At 56.2% G+C, this 15,510-nt stretch overlaps 7 protein-coding genes across 7 annotated transcripts; 4 read left to right on the top strand and 3 right to left on the bottom strand.

Annotated features, from left to right (window-relative positions):
* Positions 1-329: 329 nt before the first annotated feature.
* On the top strand, positions 330-1,628 carry V2A60_003138 (WD40-repeat-containing domain protein; the record flags this gene model as incomplete). The annotated part of the gene is made up of 4 exons (XM_083254478.1): positions 330-627; positions 693-792; positions 917-1,327; positions 1,436-1,628. 4 exons carry the CDS (start codon positions 330-332, stop codon positions 1,626-1,628), a joined length of 1,002 nt encoding a protein of 333 aa, XP_083110604.1.
* A 253-nt stretch (positions 1,629-1,881) lies between these two features.
* Positions 1,882-2,808, bottom strand: V2A60_003139 (FRG1-like family-domain-containing protein; the record flags this gene model as incomplete). Its single annotated transcript, XM_083254479.1, has 2 exons — positions 1,882-2,326; positions 2,411-2,808. The coding sequence occupies 2 exons, from the start codon at positions 2,806-2,808 to the stop codon at positions 1,882-1,884; spliced, it is 843 nt and encodes a 280-aa protein (XP_083110605.1).
* Positions 2,809-3,467: 659 nt separating this feature from the next.
* On the top strand, positions 3,468-4,764 carry V2A60_003140 (uncharacterized protein; the record flags this gene model as incomplete). Its single annotated transcript, XM_083254480.1, has 3 exons — positions 3,468-3,519; positions 3,651-3,803; positions 3,884-4,764. The coding sequence occupies 3 exons, from the start codon at positions 3,468-3,470 to the stop codon at positions 4,762-4,764; spliced, it is 1,086 nt and encodes a 361-aa protein (XP_083110606.1).
* A 414-nt stretch (positions 4,765-5,178) lies between these two features.
* V2A60_003141 (ZIP zinc transporter-domain-containing protein) lies at positions 5,179-7,117 on the bottom strand (the record flags this gene model as incomplete). Its single annotated transcript, XM_083254481.1, has 4 exons — positions 5,179-5,437; positions 5,496-5,595; positions 5,648-6,751; positions 6,850-7,117. 4 exons carry the CDS (start codon positions 7,115-7,117, stop codon positions 5,179-5,181), a joined length of 1,731 nt encoding a protein of 576 aa, XP_083110607.1.
* A 1,173-nt stretch (positions 7,118-8,290) lies between these two features.
* V2A60_003142 (thioredoxin-like protein) lies at positions 8,291-9,085 on the top strand (the record flags this gene model as incomplete). The annotated part of the gene is made up of 1 exon (XM_083254482.1): positions 8,291-9,085. The coding sequence occupies one exon, from the start codon at positions 8,291-8,293 to the stop codon at positions 9,083-9,085; it is 795 nt and encodes a 264-aa protein (XP_083110608.1).
* Positions 9,086-9,338: 253 nt separating this feature from the next.
* Positions 9,339-10,458, top strand: V2A60_003143 (uncharacterized protein; the record flags this gene model as incomplete). Its single annotated transcript, XM_083254483.1, has 3 exons — positions 9,339-9,594; positions 9,707-9,865; positions 9,965-10,458. 3 exons carry the CDS (start codon positions 9,339-9,341, stop codon positions 10,456-10,458), a joined length of 909 nt encoding a protein of 302 aa, XP_083110609.1.
* Positions 10,459-12,488: 2,030 nt separating this feature from the next.
* Positions 12,489-15,341, bottom strand: V2A60_003144 (uncharacterized protein; the record flags this gene model as incomplete). The annotated part of the gene is made up of 6 exons (XM_083254484.1): positions 12,489-12,747; positions 12,800-13,287; positions 13,336-14,516; positions 14,576-15,082; positions 15,139-15,204; positions 15,272-15,341. The coding sequence occupies 6 exons, from the start codon at positions 15,339-15,341 to the stop codon at positions 12,489-12,491; spliced, it is 2,571 nt and encodes an 856-aa protein (XP_083110610.1).
* Positions 15,342-15,510: the final 169 nt, after the last annotated feature.

A 15,510-nucleotide genomic window follows, 5' to 3' on the forward strand; every position in this document is an offset into this window, starting at 1 on the left:
ATCTTGATTGAAGCGGGCCCATCACCCAGGCCATTTCAAATGGTCAACTCAAGAGTGCCTGTACAGCCTTGCAACATTCGACAGAACTTGATACTTTTATCGGTAGACCCAGTTGGCGGACGGAATAGATTCTGGCCATCACGTATCTCGGGCGTGTTTGCAGACTGCGGACCTACACATCAGACGCAAGTGCGGGAAAACTGCGTCTGGCTTTTTCCTTCAACACGACACGCCCAAGTACAAGCGGCGGGCATAAAAAAAAAAAAAGGAAAACGCACAGCGCGGGCTCTTTCCCCATCTCTTGACCAATTTTCTTGAGCGTTCAGGGAATGTATACCCTCGCCAACCTCGAGAGCCACCGCTTCGGGCGCGGCGGCGAAGCACCCGTCTACGTCACCGAGATTGCGCGCACCGCCGTCGGCCTGGCCGCCATCTCGACGGACGGCGCGCTGTCGCTTTTTGATCCCGCACGGCTGGCAGCCGGACCTATAGCGGCCTGGAAGACCGGCGCGACGGCGCTGCGGGTGCTGGACGGCGGGGTGGCTTGCACGGCAGGCGAGGACGGCACGGTCGCGGTGTGGGATCTGCGAATGAGGGACGCCAACGCCAGGGTCGCCCAGTTCCAGGGTGAGTTCCTCTTCTTTCTTCCCCTCGCTCGACCTCTATGATACTAAACTGGAGGCCTGCTGCAGCGAGCCAAGCGCCGATTCTGTCCATGGCATGCAACAAGGACACCAACACGATAGCGGTGGGCACGGAGCTGCAAGACCACATGGCTTCTATATATCTCTGGTAGGCTTGCCAGCGTCTTTTTCTTTTTTTGAGAAGGCTTGGCATAGACTTTGAGGTTTCTCCCGTGTTGCGTCATAATTCAGGCGAAATGAGAATCATTTACTAATTGCAAGTGCGAGGACAGGGACGTCAGCGGCGCGCCTACGGCCAAGGCACACTACCAAGACGTCCATAGCGACGACGTGACCGAGCTGGCCTTTCACGGCACGCAGCCGGCGCTCCTGCTCTCGGGGTCGACCGACGGCCTTGTCAGCATCTACGACACGCGCATCGCCGACGAGGACGAGGTGACGGTGCAGACGTTCAACCATGGCGCCTCGGTCCACCACGCCGCGTTTCTCTCCCCGTCGAGCGAGGTGCTCGCCATCTCGCACGACGAACGCTTCGCCCTATATGACGCCGGCGAGGAGACGCCCAGCGGCGACGCCACGCACGACTTTGGCGACGTGCGGCCCCTGCTGGGCTGCCAGTACGTGGCCAACGTGACGCCCAAGGTGGACGGCGTGGGTGCCATCATGGGCGCTGGGTCTCAAGAGTATGTTGCTGGCCTATTTCCTTTTTGTGCCCTCGTGTTTGCTTTTGTATAATCTTTTCTTCACACCCGGAGATGGTCATGGCTAACTGGAATGTGCCCCTCGAATAGCAAACAGCTCTTCCAGCTCTACTTTCTGGCCAAAGATGCTGAGAAGAAATGGGCCATTGATACGGAGAACAGTGTTGGTATGCCGGGGGGCCACGGGGAAGAGATTGTACGATCCTTTTGCTTCTATGATCAGGAGCAGGTCGTTTTCACCGCAGGAGAGGATAGCTGCGTCAGAGGATGGCGAGCAGGGTAGTGGAGATAATAAAATGAAGCATACATGCCAGATCATTTTGCATTGGAGACCTGTGGGGGGTATATCTCTAGTAATACATTCGTTGCTGCCCTTTTTCATGATTTCCTTTATCAAGTACCCAAAAACCAACAATGCGGAGGAGGAGGAGGAGGAAGAAGAAGAAGAAGAAGAAGAAGAAGAAGAAGAAGAAGAAGAAGAAGAAGAAGAAGAAGAAGAAGAAGAAGAAGCCACATGACTTTCTATTCTTGTTGCTTCAGCTAAATTTGTCATGCTTGCTCTTGACCTTCACGTCGAGCAGCGTTTCGTGGTAGTTGCCTTCGCGGCGCGCCCGCTTGAGTTTCTTGACCTCATCCTCGTCGAGGCGTCGGCCGGCGGCCTCCTCGAGCTCGCGGCGGCTAATCTTGGCGAGGGCCTTTTCCTCCTTGGACGCCTTGATCCGGGGCTTGAAGCGAGCCTGCATGCGGATGCGCAGCGTCGTGGCAAAGGAGATGGTGTCGGCGTCGCCGCGGACCTCGTCGCGCGCCGACGCGCCGCTAGAGGACGACGCGGACGGCTTCACCGAGAGAAGTGTGTCGCGCAGCGTCTGCACCTGGAACGTGCCGGGCGTGTCGGCGGTGGCGACGAGGTTGAATGTTTCGAGGGGCGAGACGGCCTCGGAGTGCGCAGAGAGCAGGCCAATCTTGTCGCACGCGAGATATCTGGGGGGGAGGGGGAGACAGGGCCAAGTCAGCAAGATGGAGCAATGGGCTAGTGAGCGCTGACGAGGGCGGCGGTGTACGAACCTCCCGTGGTGACCCTTGAAGCGGAAATGTTCCGTGCCCGCGATGCGGTTCGCAATCCATACCTGCCGGACGTCATGCGGCTCCGCGGTCGTCGGGTTCGCGTCGACAATGTTTTCAATGGGAATGGTGAAGACCTTGCCGCTCGCGTCGCAGGCCAGCGCCGACGGCGTCTCGGTCGGCAGGACGAACATGACGGGCCCGGAGACGTCGGACGGGGCATCGGCCGAGACCCAGGTGTCATCGTCGGGAGGCGCGTCGTCGGGCGCGGGTTGCTTGGACAGCTGGTTACTCGCCGCCGCCGCCGCCGACGAGCCCGTGCCCGCGTCTTCGTCGGCGTCGACGCGCGTGCGCTTGCGCTTCTTGGGCTTGTCGCCCTTGAAGGTCAGTGGCTTGACCATGATGTGCCGTGGTGAGGAGGGGGAGCCGGGTTCCGGGAGCCGGAGCCGAAGGAAAGCGAAGGAGGGTCGTCGAGAAGGACCAATCTGGATGCGCCTGCGGGCCGGTCGATGGGCAGTTCGTCTTATCTCGGGTCGAGGGTGGCGCGCCTCGCAACGGCAAGCATAGGGTCAAATTCTACGTGGGCGTGTTCGGAGGACGGCGAGCTCCAAAGTGATGAGCAGGAGCTGAGCCAGGCAGCGAAGGCGCTGCTTTAGCAGAGTAAGGCACCATAGCGTGTTGGGGTGGTGCCTGGAATGCTGTACCCTCTCTAAAGCGGCATTAAGCTTGACCTAAAAAACTTCAACGGCGGCGCTGGAGGGGACAATAGAGAGGGTCACTCCAATAGCGTGGCCCCTAATAAAGTTCCCTTCACAAAAGGCCCTAAAATGCCCTGACTGACAGCCCCTCCCCCGCTATCAGCCACATGCCTGCCCGCCAACCCGCCAAACGGCTGGGGTCACCGTTTGTAAACCAAATCTCTTCTCCCACCAAGCATAGACATAAGCATCCTTACTCCGTCTTGCCCATTTTGTGCCATTTCTGTCTCATACTAATTCGAAACGGACACCGTCATCTTTCTTCGAGCCATCAAAAGAAGCCTTCATTCACCTTCGTCACAATGGCTGCTCAGGCACAGGCCGTCACAGTCTCTCTCCAAGATCTCCAGTCCGGTAGGTTCATCTGGTGTGGCCCGCTGTCACAACTCAAGCCTTCGGTCCTCGGCAAAGCATTGATTAATTGCACACCCCCGTCGTTGTTGTGCTTGATCTGCGCTAGTGCAGCCGACTTACACCTGTCCCAGGTAATATTTCCTTTGAAACTCTGCAGCAGGCTTTTGGCCCAGACTCGCTCGGCATCCTTGTCGTCAAGGATGTACCCGAGCAGTTCCCCAAGCTGAGACACTCCGCGCTTTCTTATGCTTCCTATCTCGGTAACCTTCCTCAAACGGAACTTGGTATGCGAATCCGGATCTCACGGACCTCGTCCGCTCTTTTCCATCTTTTGCATCTGCGCTAACTTGTTGGTTAACTCTAGAAAAACTCGAGAATGCCCACGCCAAGTACCTCACTGGCTGGTCCCTGGGAAAGGAAACACTCAAGAACGGCAAGGCGGATACATTCAAGGGGTCGTACTATGCCAACTGCGCCTTTTACGTTGACGCCTCTCTCGAGTGCGCCAAACCCACCACAGAGTTCTCCGAGGAGACGTTCCCCGAGTATCTGTCACCCAACCTCTGGCCTGCACAAAATGTGCTTCCTGGTTTCAAACCCGCTGTGAAGGACCTCTGCAGTCTCATCATTGATGTGGCTGTTCTGGTTGCCCGCGCCTGCGACCGTTTCGCCGAAAAGGAGATCCAAGGATATCCCAAGGGTTACCTCGAGCATGTCGTCAGCACTTCCAACACGACCAAGGCGCGACTTCTTCACTACTACCCACAAGGCAGAGAAGATGCCGCTGACGGCGACGAGGACGATTGGTGTGCTACGCACCTTGACCACGGCTGTCTCACGGGGTTGACATCGGCCATGTTCATTGACGAAAAGGAAACTGATCCCACCGTTCCCGCCACGGCCGACTCATCACTGCCCACGCTGACTGAGCTGCCCGCATCGCCTGATCCCGGCGCTGGTTTGTATATCAAATCTCGTACCGGCGAGACGTTTCAGGTCAAGATCCCGCGCGACTGCATCGCCTTCCAGACGGGCGAGGCCCTCGAACGCATCACCGCCGGCAAGTTCAAGGCTGTGCCGCATTTTGTGCGCGGTGTCAAAGCCAGCGTTAGCGACGGCCGCATTGCACGTAATACGCTCGCCGTTTTCACGCAACCCAATCTGGGCGAGGAGGTGGACATTGCGCAGCATCTCACATTCGGAGAGTTTGCGCGTGGTGTGGTGACCAAGAATACTGTATCATAGCTCAGGTAGGTAGAATGAGAGACAAAGAATAAAAAATGAATGTACATGATCGAGTCAAGCTGCCGAAGAATGCACCTTTTAAACAAGATCAATTTTTATATCTAAAAATCTAACAGTGGATAGAGCATGTCGCTCTGCTACCAGCTGACAGTGTATATCGGAATAATTTATTTTTAGCCAAAATTTAGCCAAAATCAGATAAGAATGTAAATAGTTTTTGGTAGTCGGATGTTGAATCCTCTGTACTGGATATACTTTGCAAAATCAGCCCAAAGGCCGAAACGAAAGTATACCATGCGGCACAAGACGTGGTTGGAATAGTCAAGGCGCAACTCGTCAATGGCCAATCAGCCGTCTCAGTTTTCCACCCAACCTAGAAAAGATTCCAGGACAAAGAAAACGCAAAAAAAGGACCTATGCCCAAGCGCCCACGAGACTCATGCCGAATGCACCCAAGAAGACCAAGACGCAGGCACTGATCCGTGACTTGCCACGCAGGTAGCGCCAGCTAGCGTCACTCAGGAAGTCTTCGGAGAGAAGCTCGACCAGAGACGCAAAGGTGAGCAAACCGGCGGAGATGGCATTCATGACACCTACGAGAATGAGACCAACCTCGGAGTCTGGGCTGTAGAGCGTATGCGTGGCGAGTCCGATCGCTTGCCCGAGAGGTGTCCTAAAATCCACGAGTTAGCGTCCCAGTGCGCACCGGGTCAGAGAAAGTCTTCACGTACGTGCAGCCATAGGCAAGAGCCATGAGCCATGGCTGAATCGTCTGTCTTTCCCACTTGACAGCGGCGATACGCGAGCCCAGAGCCAGTCCTTCAAACGTTTCTAGCACCCACTAGTCAGTAACCAGCCTCATGATATGTCGAATGCGACTTACGATGGAATGTGATGGCAATGAGCAGCACGATGAATTCGTTTCCGACAGACACGCTCAGAGCCATGCCAATAAAGACGCTGTGGAACAGAATACCCAGTTCCAGGAGGATGCACTGAAGACGGTCCCTGCGCAGCTGCTGCTGCGAGGAGAGTGTAGGTGGGCGGAAAGAGTCTTCGTCAGACGACAGCACCGCCTCATTCTTGTTGGCAGCCGCGATTTTAGCCTGCTCATGCGAAGCCTCAACCGAAGTCGACAGGGACCGGCTGAGCTGGGACAAGTTCTGGCCGACGCTGGACTTCCTACCATTAATAGGGCCCATGTCTCGAATCGGCTGTTGCGGGTGGCAGCTGCCGTTGCCGTCGTCCCCGCGCTCGGCGGCGAGAAACGTCACGTTGGCCATGCAGCCCTGGTGGCCGCCCGCGCCGCCCGCTCCGCCTGCACCCCCAGAGAGACTGATGTCCTCGGGGGGGACCTGCCGCGCCGGGTGGAAGATCATTTCGACAACGGTGACGAGGAAGACGGCGGCGAGGGCGATGGCGCCGGGCATGGCCTGGTAGTCCTGGGTCCAGAAGCTCGAGAGGCAGGGGTTGTTGAGCGAGACAAAGGCCGTGGGCAGCAGGTGGACAAAGGCCGTGGCGATGAGCACGCCGGTGCCAAAGTGGCGCACGACGAAGAAGAAGCGCGCGGGGATGCGCAGGCTGGGGAACTTGGTGGCGAGCAAGGGGAACGCGCAGCCGGTGAAGGACACGAAGAGGATGATGAAGAGGGCACCGACGTGCAGTGGCAGGTTGTAGTCGGCGCCGCCGACGCCGCCGCTCGCGCAGGTCGAGCGCTTGCGGAGCGGAGCGGTGGCGGCGGCGGTGGAGCTGCCGTTGAAGAGGAGGAGAGCCGGCTCGCCGAGAGGCGAGGGAGACGATGCCGGGACGACCGCGGTCCGGGCCGAGGGTCCCCGGAGGAACGAGAGTACAGAGGAAGCAACAAGAACGGAAGAGGTCCAGGCTACCCACCCCCAGGCGTATTTCATACGCTGAGAAAGAGACGCTGGAGCAGAGGGGCCATGGCCGTCACCGCCAAGGGCCGCCGCGCGGGAAGACAAGGATGGTCCTATGGTGACAAGTTAGCGTTTAGGGGTTCTCCTTTATTTCTTGCCACGATCGCCTATTCGAGTCAATGAATTGGGGGCTTCTTTCAGAGCATCATACCGTTCAACCATCGCGTTGCCTCTACCGCCTTGGGCAGGGGCCCGGGCGACCGCGAGTCGTGCCGAAGCCGTTCGTCCTGCGCGTCGGCGCCGAGGAGGCCGGCGTTGCCACCACCGCCGTCGTCCTGATCGGCCGCCACATGCTCTCGCAGGTTGGTCATGCCGTTGAGGTCCTCGCAGGTGGTCTGGCTGGGACAGAGAGCGGGCGGGCTCTGGTTAAAAGAAAGGTGACGCAGCGAGTGCTCGTCGGCCTTGGAAAGGCAAATCATTTTTTTTTGTTCTTATGTAGGCGAATGCACGTCGGGCCCAAGTTGGATGATGCTTATTTTGACCTGCAAAGGGAAGAGAGGAAGGGGAGAGGGGGGGGGAGGGGAAACCTGCAGCTTCGGTTGTCTTGTCAGCAGCAGTCTGGGAGAAGAAGAAGAAGAGGAAGAAGGGTCAAGGAACAAGAGTTGTGTCGCCTTGGGACGGATGGCAACCTCTTTGGATGCCAAGGCTGCGCCACTGTGGAGAGATTTGGCTCAGCGCCGTTATGTCCCGACACTAGTGGTGACGACTCTGGGATTGTCTACAGGGATATACGGTTGGAGCTGAAACCGAGCCTGGGAGGGAGTTCGTGTGAGGACCTGGGATGGATGGGATGAACTCTTCTCGAAACGGACGAGAGCCGAGCAGTCGTTGCAGCTCGGCCATGGCTTACCTGGCCATTGGTCACTTGCATTCGCGATGGTGTTGGTGGCGTTGCAGCGCAAGGACCGGATAAGCTTAATTAGTAGCTTTTGGCCGGCCGCTGGACACGCAGACACGCGACAGCTGCTGACCCAGGGCTGCAGCGGCATGCAATGTTTTATTTTTATTTTTCCTCTCGGTGCGAGAGTAAGCTTCTGGAAGGCCACCTGTTAGATCGGGCAGTTTTGTTTAGATGAGATTATTGCCAATATTTGCCAAGTACGGAGTACATGATGACTGCGTTGGGCGTCACCTCCAGGCTGATGCATATCCGACGGCAGCATCCGAGTAGATAATACGCCGTCGGAGGCTGGGACGCTAGAGATGGAGAAGGGGAGAGAGGAAGAGAGGAAGAGTGACGGAGCGTAGCCTCCAATCTTGAAACAGAAAACATGGCGATTTTATACATGCTACGACATGATCTACAAATTGACATATTATTGTCAAATGCGGCTGCTCATTTATTAAGATGCGCATCTCGAGCTAATACTAGCCTCCCCCTCCCCTCCGGCTCATGTCTTGACGGCTAACCTTCCGAGAACCCCGCTGTAGCCGCGCCACCAGCCAACCAACCACTCACTTGCTGCGATGGTGGTAAAAATAAAGTACCAAGCAAGGTGTAGTACTGGTACTAAGTATGTTCATAGGTAAGTAGCTTTTAGCAGGTAGGTAGGTGGCTAGGTACCAACTTGGGCAGCTTGCAGCAAATCACCATGACGCCATCGGCCATCTACATCTCGCGCGCCGCCCGCACTTTTGCCATCTTCAACTTCCTGCCTTGGTCTCGGCGGCACATCGCGCATACACACACATCCCCTACATACGACCAACTCAGACACGTACAAAAAATGGCGCTCCCTCCCAAGTTCGCCGGGCACAAGCTGCTCTTCGCGCCGCCGCCCGTCGAGCCGTCCTCCTCGGTGCCGCACACGACGCACACGCTCGAGCTCTACCTCGACTACTGCTGCCCCTTCTCGGCCAAGCTGTTCCGCGCGCTGCGCGACGTCGTGACGCCGCTCGTCGAGGCGGACCCCTCGCGGGCGCGCGGCCTCGCCGTCGTCTTCCGCCAGCAGGTGCAGCCCTGGCACCCGTCGTCGACGCTGATGCACGAGGCCGCCCTCGCCGTCCTGCGCCTCGCGCCGGACCGCTTCTGGGACTTTAGCGCCGCCCTCTTCGCCGCCCAGAGGTCCTTCTTCGACGTCAGCGTCGTCGCCGAGACGCGCAACGACACCTACCGCCGCCTGGCCGCCATTGCCGGCTCCGCCTCCGTCGGCCTCGACCCCGCCGCCGTCTACGAGCTGCTCGCCATCCCGGACCGCGCCGAGAGCGACGACGCCCTCAACGTCGGCAACGCCGTCACCAACGACCTCAAGCTGGTCACCAAGATGAACAGGCTCGTCGGCGTCCACGTCACGCCCACCGGTGTCTTTGACGGCGTTGTGCAGGACATTGGCTCCGCATGGGGTGAGGAGGAGTGGAAGGAGTGGCTCACCAAGAATGTTGTTTAATAAAATGGTGGGAATACGTGGCCATGATTTAATGAAGATAGAATGAATATATATAAGTTCCCATTTTCGTTGCCACGAGTCTTGTTTTCGTCTAAAAATAATAATAATATAGTAATCAACCGAAAAGCCGACATGGACCCTTTGCCTGGCTAGCAACGACAGCTTCAAATTGGTGGGCTCCACCAAAAATCAGCCTTCGACCTCGAAATCTCCATAAACACAACTCATCACAGCTCACGTAAACAGCATCGTTATGATGCGCCAATTCACAGCAGTCGGCCCCAGGCTGCTCGCCCGCATCACAAGACAGCATACCGCAAGAGTCCCAGGACCCGGAACGCAATGCGCTCGGCTCCTGCTCCCGCCGTCGTGGCCGCAGTCCAGGGGCCACGCCCTCTTGGTCCGTCTGTATTCCAACAAGGCTCCCGCGCCGTCACACCCGTCCAAGGTTGCTGAGGCGGTATCCAGGCGACAGGCCGGCGCGGCCGCCAAAACAAAAGTCAGCCCTGGTATGTGATGCGTCGGATGGGTTGAGAACGCCTCCCCTCCCCCCCCCGTCAAACCCAATCTGGGCCATCACGCCGCGCGGCAGGATTGCTGACGGAGGGATGAATTCCTCAGAAATTCCGGAGCGCGTGCTCATATACCACGCCGGCACGGGGAGAACAACCTTCCTGGCCATGCTCAAGGTGACGACGCTCTTCATCGGCGCATTCTTCTGCTGCGTCGCCGTCCCAAGCTACATCCAAGCCGACAAGCCCATCGAAGAGACTGCCAAAAGTAAGCAGACCTCTTCATTCCGCCATCCTGTCATTCTTGGAAAAAGAGAGATGGTTCTCCACATTGATCCTCTCCCACTAACCCTTCCCCCCCGGCCAGTTGCGCTCTGCGGCGTCGTGCCATTTCTCTTCGTCACGTACACCACCGCGCCGTTCGTGACGCACCTCTACATCCACCTGCCCCTCGCCGCGCGCGCCTCGCGCGCCGCGCTGGAGCGCTTCGTCCTCGGCGGCGCCGACCTGGGGCCCGGTACGCGCCTCACCGCCACCACCATGAGCGTCATCGGCAAGCCGCGGTACAGCGCCCTGCGCGCCGGCGATCTGGTCCCCGCGCCGCAACGGGGCCACCGGCTCGGCCTCGTCAACTACACGCGCGACGCCGCCGCCGAGAACGCCGGCCGCCGCTGGTACGAGCTGCGCGCCGTCACCCGCTTTCACATCCCGGACGTGGCCAGCGGCGGCCGCAAGGCGAGCAGCAGCAAGGCGAGCAAGGGCGGCAGGAACCTGGTCGAGCCCTGGATCTGGGATGCCATCAAGGAAAGGATTGCGAGGCGAAGTGCCCGGCCAGCGACGGGCGGCGCCACGACCAAGTAAAAGTGCTCTCTCTCTTCAGGCATGGCAGCGAGGAAAGCGGCGCGCTGATCCAAGATTGTAACACTATGTGTAAATAACATTTCATTGAAAGCAGGTGATTTCTCTCTGAATCGACATGACCTCCTTCTTCCGTTATGTAGCTCTCTTGTGTCTCAATTGTGAGTGTCGGTCATTCATCAGCGACGTAGCCGGCCACGATTTGAACCCACCAAACCCGCAAGCTATAGAAACGAGATCAAGATGGCTGCGCTCTCTTGTCTCCCCGCAAACAACTTCAAGGTACAACAAGCCTGGCGCTCACAAGGCTGGACTCTCTCGCTCCGATATCCTGGCAAAAACTCGCCGTTCATCTCGAGCACATTTAGCCAGCTTCCGGTCCGCCAACGCGCACCTTCCTGATCGACACGCAACCGACCAGCACCAGCTGCCCAAGTTCCGCGGTGATCATCACTGATAGGCAATCAGACCACTCCGTATACTTAATTACAATAGATCCTCTCCCATACGGCCAAAAAGGTGAAAGCGCTGCTTGCATTGCGCAAACTACCGGACAAGGCAGGCCACCCACCCGGGTGTGTGCCGTTTCATTATCGTCCCAACGCACTGGTTAGATGCCGAGTCCTTACCTTTCCCAATAGTTGCATCGCAACTCTTGAATAGACCACTTCCCCCGCCAGGAAATAAATGAAGTGGGAAAGAAAAAGGCGCAAAAGGGGGGCAGGGGTGTATCTAGAACTAGCCTGGACAGCAGCCCCCCCCCCCCTCCCAAAAGCACTTTTCTCTTTCCAAGGACCGCAATGTACTCAGTGGAAAGCTTCCCTTTACCAGTAAGCTGCCTGCCGGCCTGCCGGCCTGCTGGCCTTCTCCCCACGCCGACACCCATGCATGTCCATTACTTATGAGAGAGACCAAGAAAGGGGACACGCCCCCAGAATGCGAATGCCAATCGATGATTGCTACTGGTCGAGAAGCCACTCTTGTAGCGGTGGAGAAGTATATAATATTATTGCGAGCTCCGCATCTCTTCGTTTGTCGGTTCCCGGGAGAGTCGCGAAAGAAGAGGGTGGAAAAACGCAAAAGACATGGGCAGAGAGAAACACCCCCCTCAATATCGCACAGACTTGTCTTGGCAAAACCTTGGGAGCAGGAGAGTCTACTGGTATCAGCTATGTAATAGTAGGTACTCCGTACGGGGTATGGAATGTCAGACTCTGCAGAGCCCTGCTTCTATACTCCCATAGTACTCAGTACTCCGTACTGTCGTCCTAATAATACCCCGGGGACATGCTGGATGCCGTCGCATCTGCGTCAACAGGCCAGATGCCAACTACGAGGATTCAACGAACGCACGGTGAGAACCACATGTCGCATCTCGCTTTGGAGATTAACAATGCCCACCTACAAGGGACACAGGAGGGTTCCCTGTGGTGAAGCACAGCCCTTGCACCACGGCGAATATGCGACGACATATATAGAGCGGCCTTGCTTGCACACTGCCTTGACCAGGCAACTTTTAATCGTACTTGAACAAATCATGTTGTGTATCCAAGAAAACAGTGCTTATATTGCGCAAATCCCATCCAATACTCCGCAACGCCTTGGATATTCCCCCATCATTATTTCATCGTGATCCATCATATATATTTTTTTTTCGTAATGCAGCCCCTGCAACGGTATCCCACATGCCTCTTTGTGCTCCACCAACCAGCCACACAATTTAGCTATATCTATCCATGTACATAAAAAGAAAGAAAAACTGGAAGATGGGAATACGACGCTATTCAAGGAAGTTTTGCACCTCACTCCAGTTTCGACCAAAATCGTCAGAATAGAAACCTTGGCCACAAAATGTAGCCGATAAAGAAACAACACAGTCCTGATAGATAATTATACAATGAGTATTCCTTTTGTGGGCACACTCCACGTAGCTGGGAAAAAAATCAAGAGGGAGAAGAAAATCGTCAAGATCATTATATCGAGCCCAAGGTCGAAAACGCCGGCTGAATCGCAAGGCTGTGGGAGTTGACGGCTTATTGGTGGTCCCAGGCACGTTTGAGGCCACCCTCGTACACACTGGCGACAGACTCCTGCCACATGGCGGGTGTTATGAAGCTGGCCATGTTTGGCACAAAAGGTGGAGGTGAGGTATTTTGGGCGCTCGTAGCCATGCCCGAGGTCGCGGTATGCGCATCAGACATTCCAGTGACATCTGAGCCGCCAGGCGACAAACCGATCGTCGTATTGTTGTTGGCCTGAGGTGGTTCCACTGCAAACGTATTGTTCCATTGCCTGAATACTGTTAGCACATCAGTATACTCATTGATGCCATCATATAACATACTCAAATATACGCGACGGGTTCCATGTAACCTGGTCAGCGAGTCCCATAGCGGGTGGCATCGCAGCCACTGAAGTCACCGCTTGGGGAATTAGCTCAAGAGCTTGGATAGGGGGTGACTCGTTCTTGCTGCCGATGCGATCGGTAGAAACTGGTGGTGTGATCGGGTTGTTAACATAGCGAAGGCTACTGTGCGCATCCAGATGTTGATCCAAAGAGCCACTGCGCCCAGTGTTACCTTGGTATGCACCACTGGGCATGTGTGGGGGACTCGACTTGTTGGATGGATGTGGGCTTCCGTAGGGGAAGGATGGCTTTAGGACAAACGCCCTGCGGGTATCTGCCGAGAAGGCCTCGCGGACAGTGTCAATTTGGGTTTGAAGCTCGGGCATGGGCCACACCTCCATGACTTGCTCCATAATGCGCATGTGCCTGGTGAAAAATTCTCTGGCATCTGAATTCAGTTCTGGGTCAGGGGAAACAATGGCGACCTGCAAATGTTAGCAGAGGGTTGAGCGTATATAAGCCGGGTCACCTACCAAGTGAATGACGATGCACGACAGGCCGGCGTAGACGGTGAACGAGAAGCCACGTTGCATGCACTGGAGGCCAGACAGACCAAAGTTGCTGATTATGGCCTCTTGTAGTCTGCAAATAGCCTTGGCAGCATTATAGCTCTGCAGCATGTGCTGCTTCCATGCAACTCGGTTGGCAGTAGGGTCCAGAAACGAAAGCTGAGGTCGGTTGTAGAGAATAATGACGAGGTAGTGGTAGCTATGCAGGTTGCCAAGAAAGCTGTTGGGAAGCCAGGGAGGAGAGTTGTCGGCTGGGAAAGCGACAGCTAGGTCGGCCGGAAGATCGCTGACATACGCAGTGATGGTCTTGTCGAGCTCTTGAAATTCGGGATCGATTCCCCAATCTTTCCGCTTTCGCAGCCTGGCATACGTGGTACTCATAGTTCGGATATTACGAACGATGCGTACAAAGTAGACAAAATTTCTCGAAACTTGATACTCCGACTCGTCAGCACTGGGCATGCGCTTCGGAATAGTAAAATCAACAGTATCCATATTCACGGAGAGGTCGTGGCGGCCTTGGGGTGTTCCCACCATGACCTCGCAAGCAAAAACTGTCAACCAAATGCGAGTGCGCAAATGGCAGTCGGTGGGGTTATGCTCGCAGTCAATGCCGTCCTCGTGGTCCTCGTAGTGCTCGTCAAGACCAAGATCCTTGGCCATCTGAACACATTGCACAACAGTCATCCAAGATCGGAAGTAATAACCGCGTTTGGGGGCGCCCTCGCGGGCCTTGAGAATCATCAACAGGGCCTGGAGCGTGCTGAGCCGTGGTGTGTCCATGAATGCGTCGGCGTGACGAGAGGCGAGGCCGAGCCACTGCTGACCCATGGCGGGCTCCTCGGCGAGTCGGCCGCCAATGGCAAAGATGGCCTCAAGAATGAGGGGCGAAATGGTTTCACGGGCATGGCGCCATTGATGATAGATATGCGGCTTGTATAAGACGGGAACATAAGGATGCACGTGGGTAAAGTAGAGGTCGAAGTAGTGCAAGGCTGTCTCTTCATCGGGCATGAGCTCCGGAGGTATGCGAATTTTGGAGCCGGAGCCGGAGAGCATGGGCGGAAGACCACCGTAATCTTCGTCGTCCTCGACGACAGGCTCATCGCCGCGTCGAAATGAAGCCTTATTTCGCAAATATGGAGCTGCAATTCACGTTAGTCAAGAGGAAGTGGGCAACAGACTATGAAAACCTCGATCATACCAGTACCAAGTTCATTTAGCTTGAGGGTCCCAAGAAGATCAGCCAAATCTGGCTGCTGATAAGCATCGGTGGTGTAAGACTCAGGGGATGCGCCAGGATGACCAGGCTGGTTCATGGAAGGTGCGGGCAAGTGATTTTGCTGTACATATGAGGCCGGGTCGAGCATGGCAGGAGGCGGGACAGTGGTATAATTTATATCATGCTGGGCTTGCGAGGGGTCGTACGGTATGGTGTAGAAGCCCGCAGGATTTTCGGTGTAGTTGGGCATCTGAGGATACATTTCGGGAGGTTTTTGGTGATGTTGGGAAGGCATCTGCATGGTCATTTGGTGAAACTGGTCTGGGGTGACGAAGGCCTCGTATGTTGTTGGATCGCCAGCGCTGTCGAAGCCATTTGGCCGCACACAGTGGAGTTTCAAACGGATACATGCGGAGCAGGGCCATGAGTTTGTTGTGGCGGCATCGCACTTGATCTTGCGTCGTCGACATCCTTCGCAGGCTCGCATCACTGATAGTGGCAGGTTAGCGGAGGGCTCTATAGGCGGCGCTGTGGAAAGTTGCGACTATGCGGAAAGTTGGACATGCCTTTGAGGCGCTTGTGGCGGTTATGTTCGTCAACAAAGACATAGTCTGGACAAAGGAGGATGGTTAGTCGGGGGCGACGAGGGGAGCATGCTGGCGCAGAGTCGAGACATACTTTTTTGCATCTCGCGCTGCTGTTGATGCTGTTGGGGGTATTGGTTCGGTGCGAACGTGAAGGACGACATTCTGGCGAGAGAGAAGCAAGCTTCAATAGTTGACAGGAATCGAGGCGAGTCGCCAGATCAATCGACGAGTAGAGCAGCGGCATCCGCGGAGGAGACGAGCAGAAGTGTGAAATGGCAACGGCCATATATCAAGCCGGTGGGGGTGGCCGCCTTGGAGGTGAGGGCGGTC

The sequence above is a fragment of the Cordyceps javanica genome, chromosome 2, assembly GCF_051103115.1.
Source record: "Cordyceps javanica chromosome 2, complete sequence".
Lineage (NCBI taxonomy): Eukaryota > Fungi > Ascomycota > Sordariomycetes > Hypocreales > Cordycipitaceae > Cordyceps > Cordyceps javanica.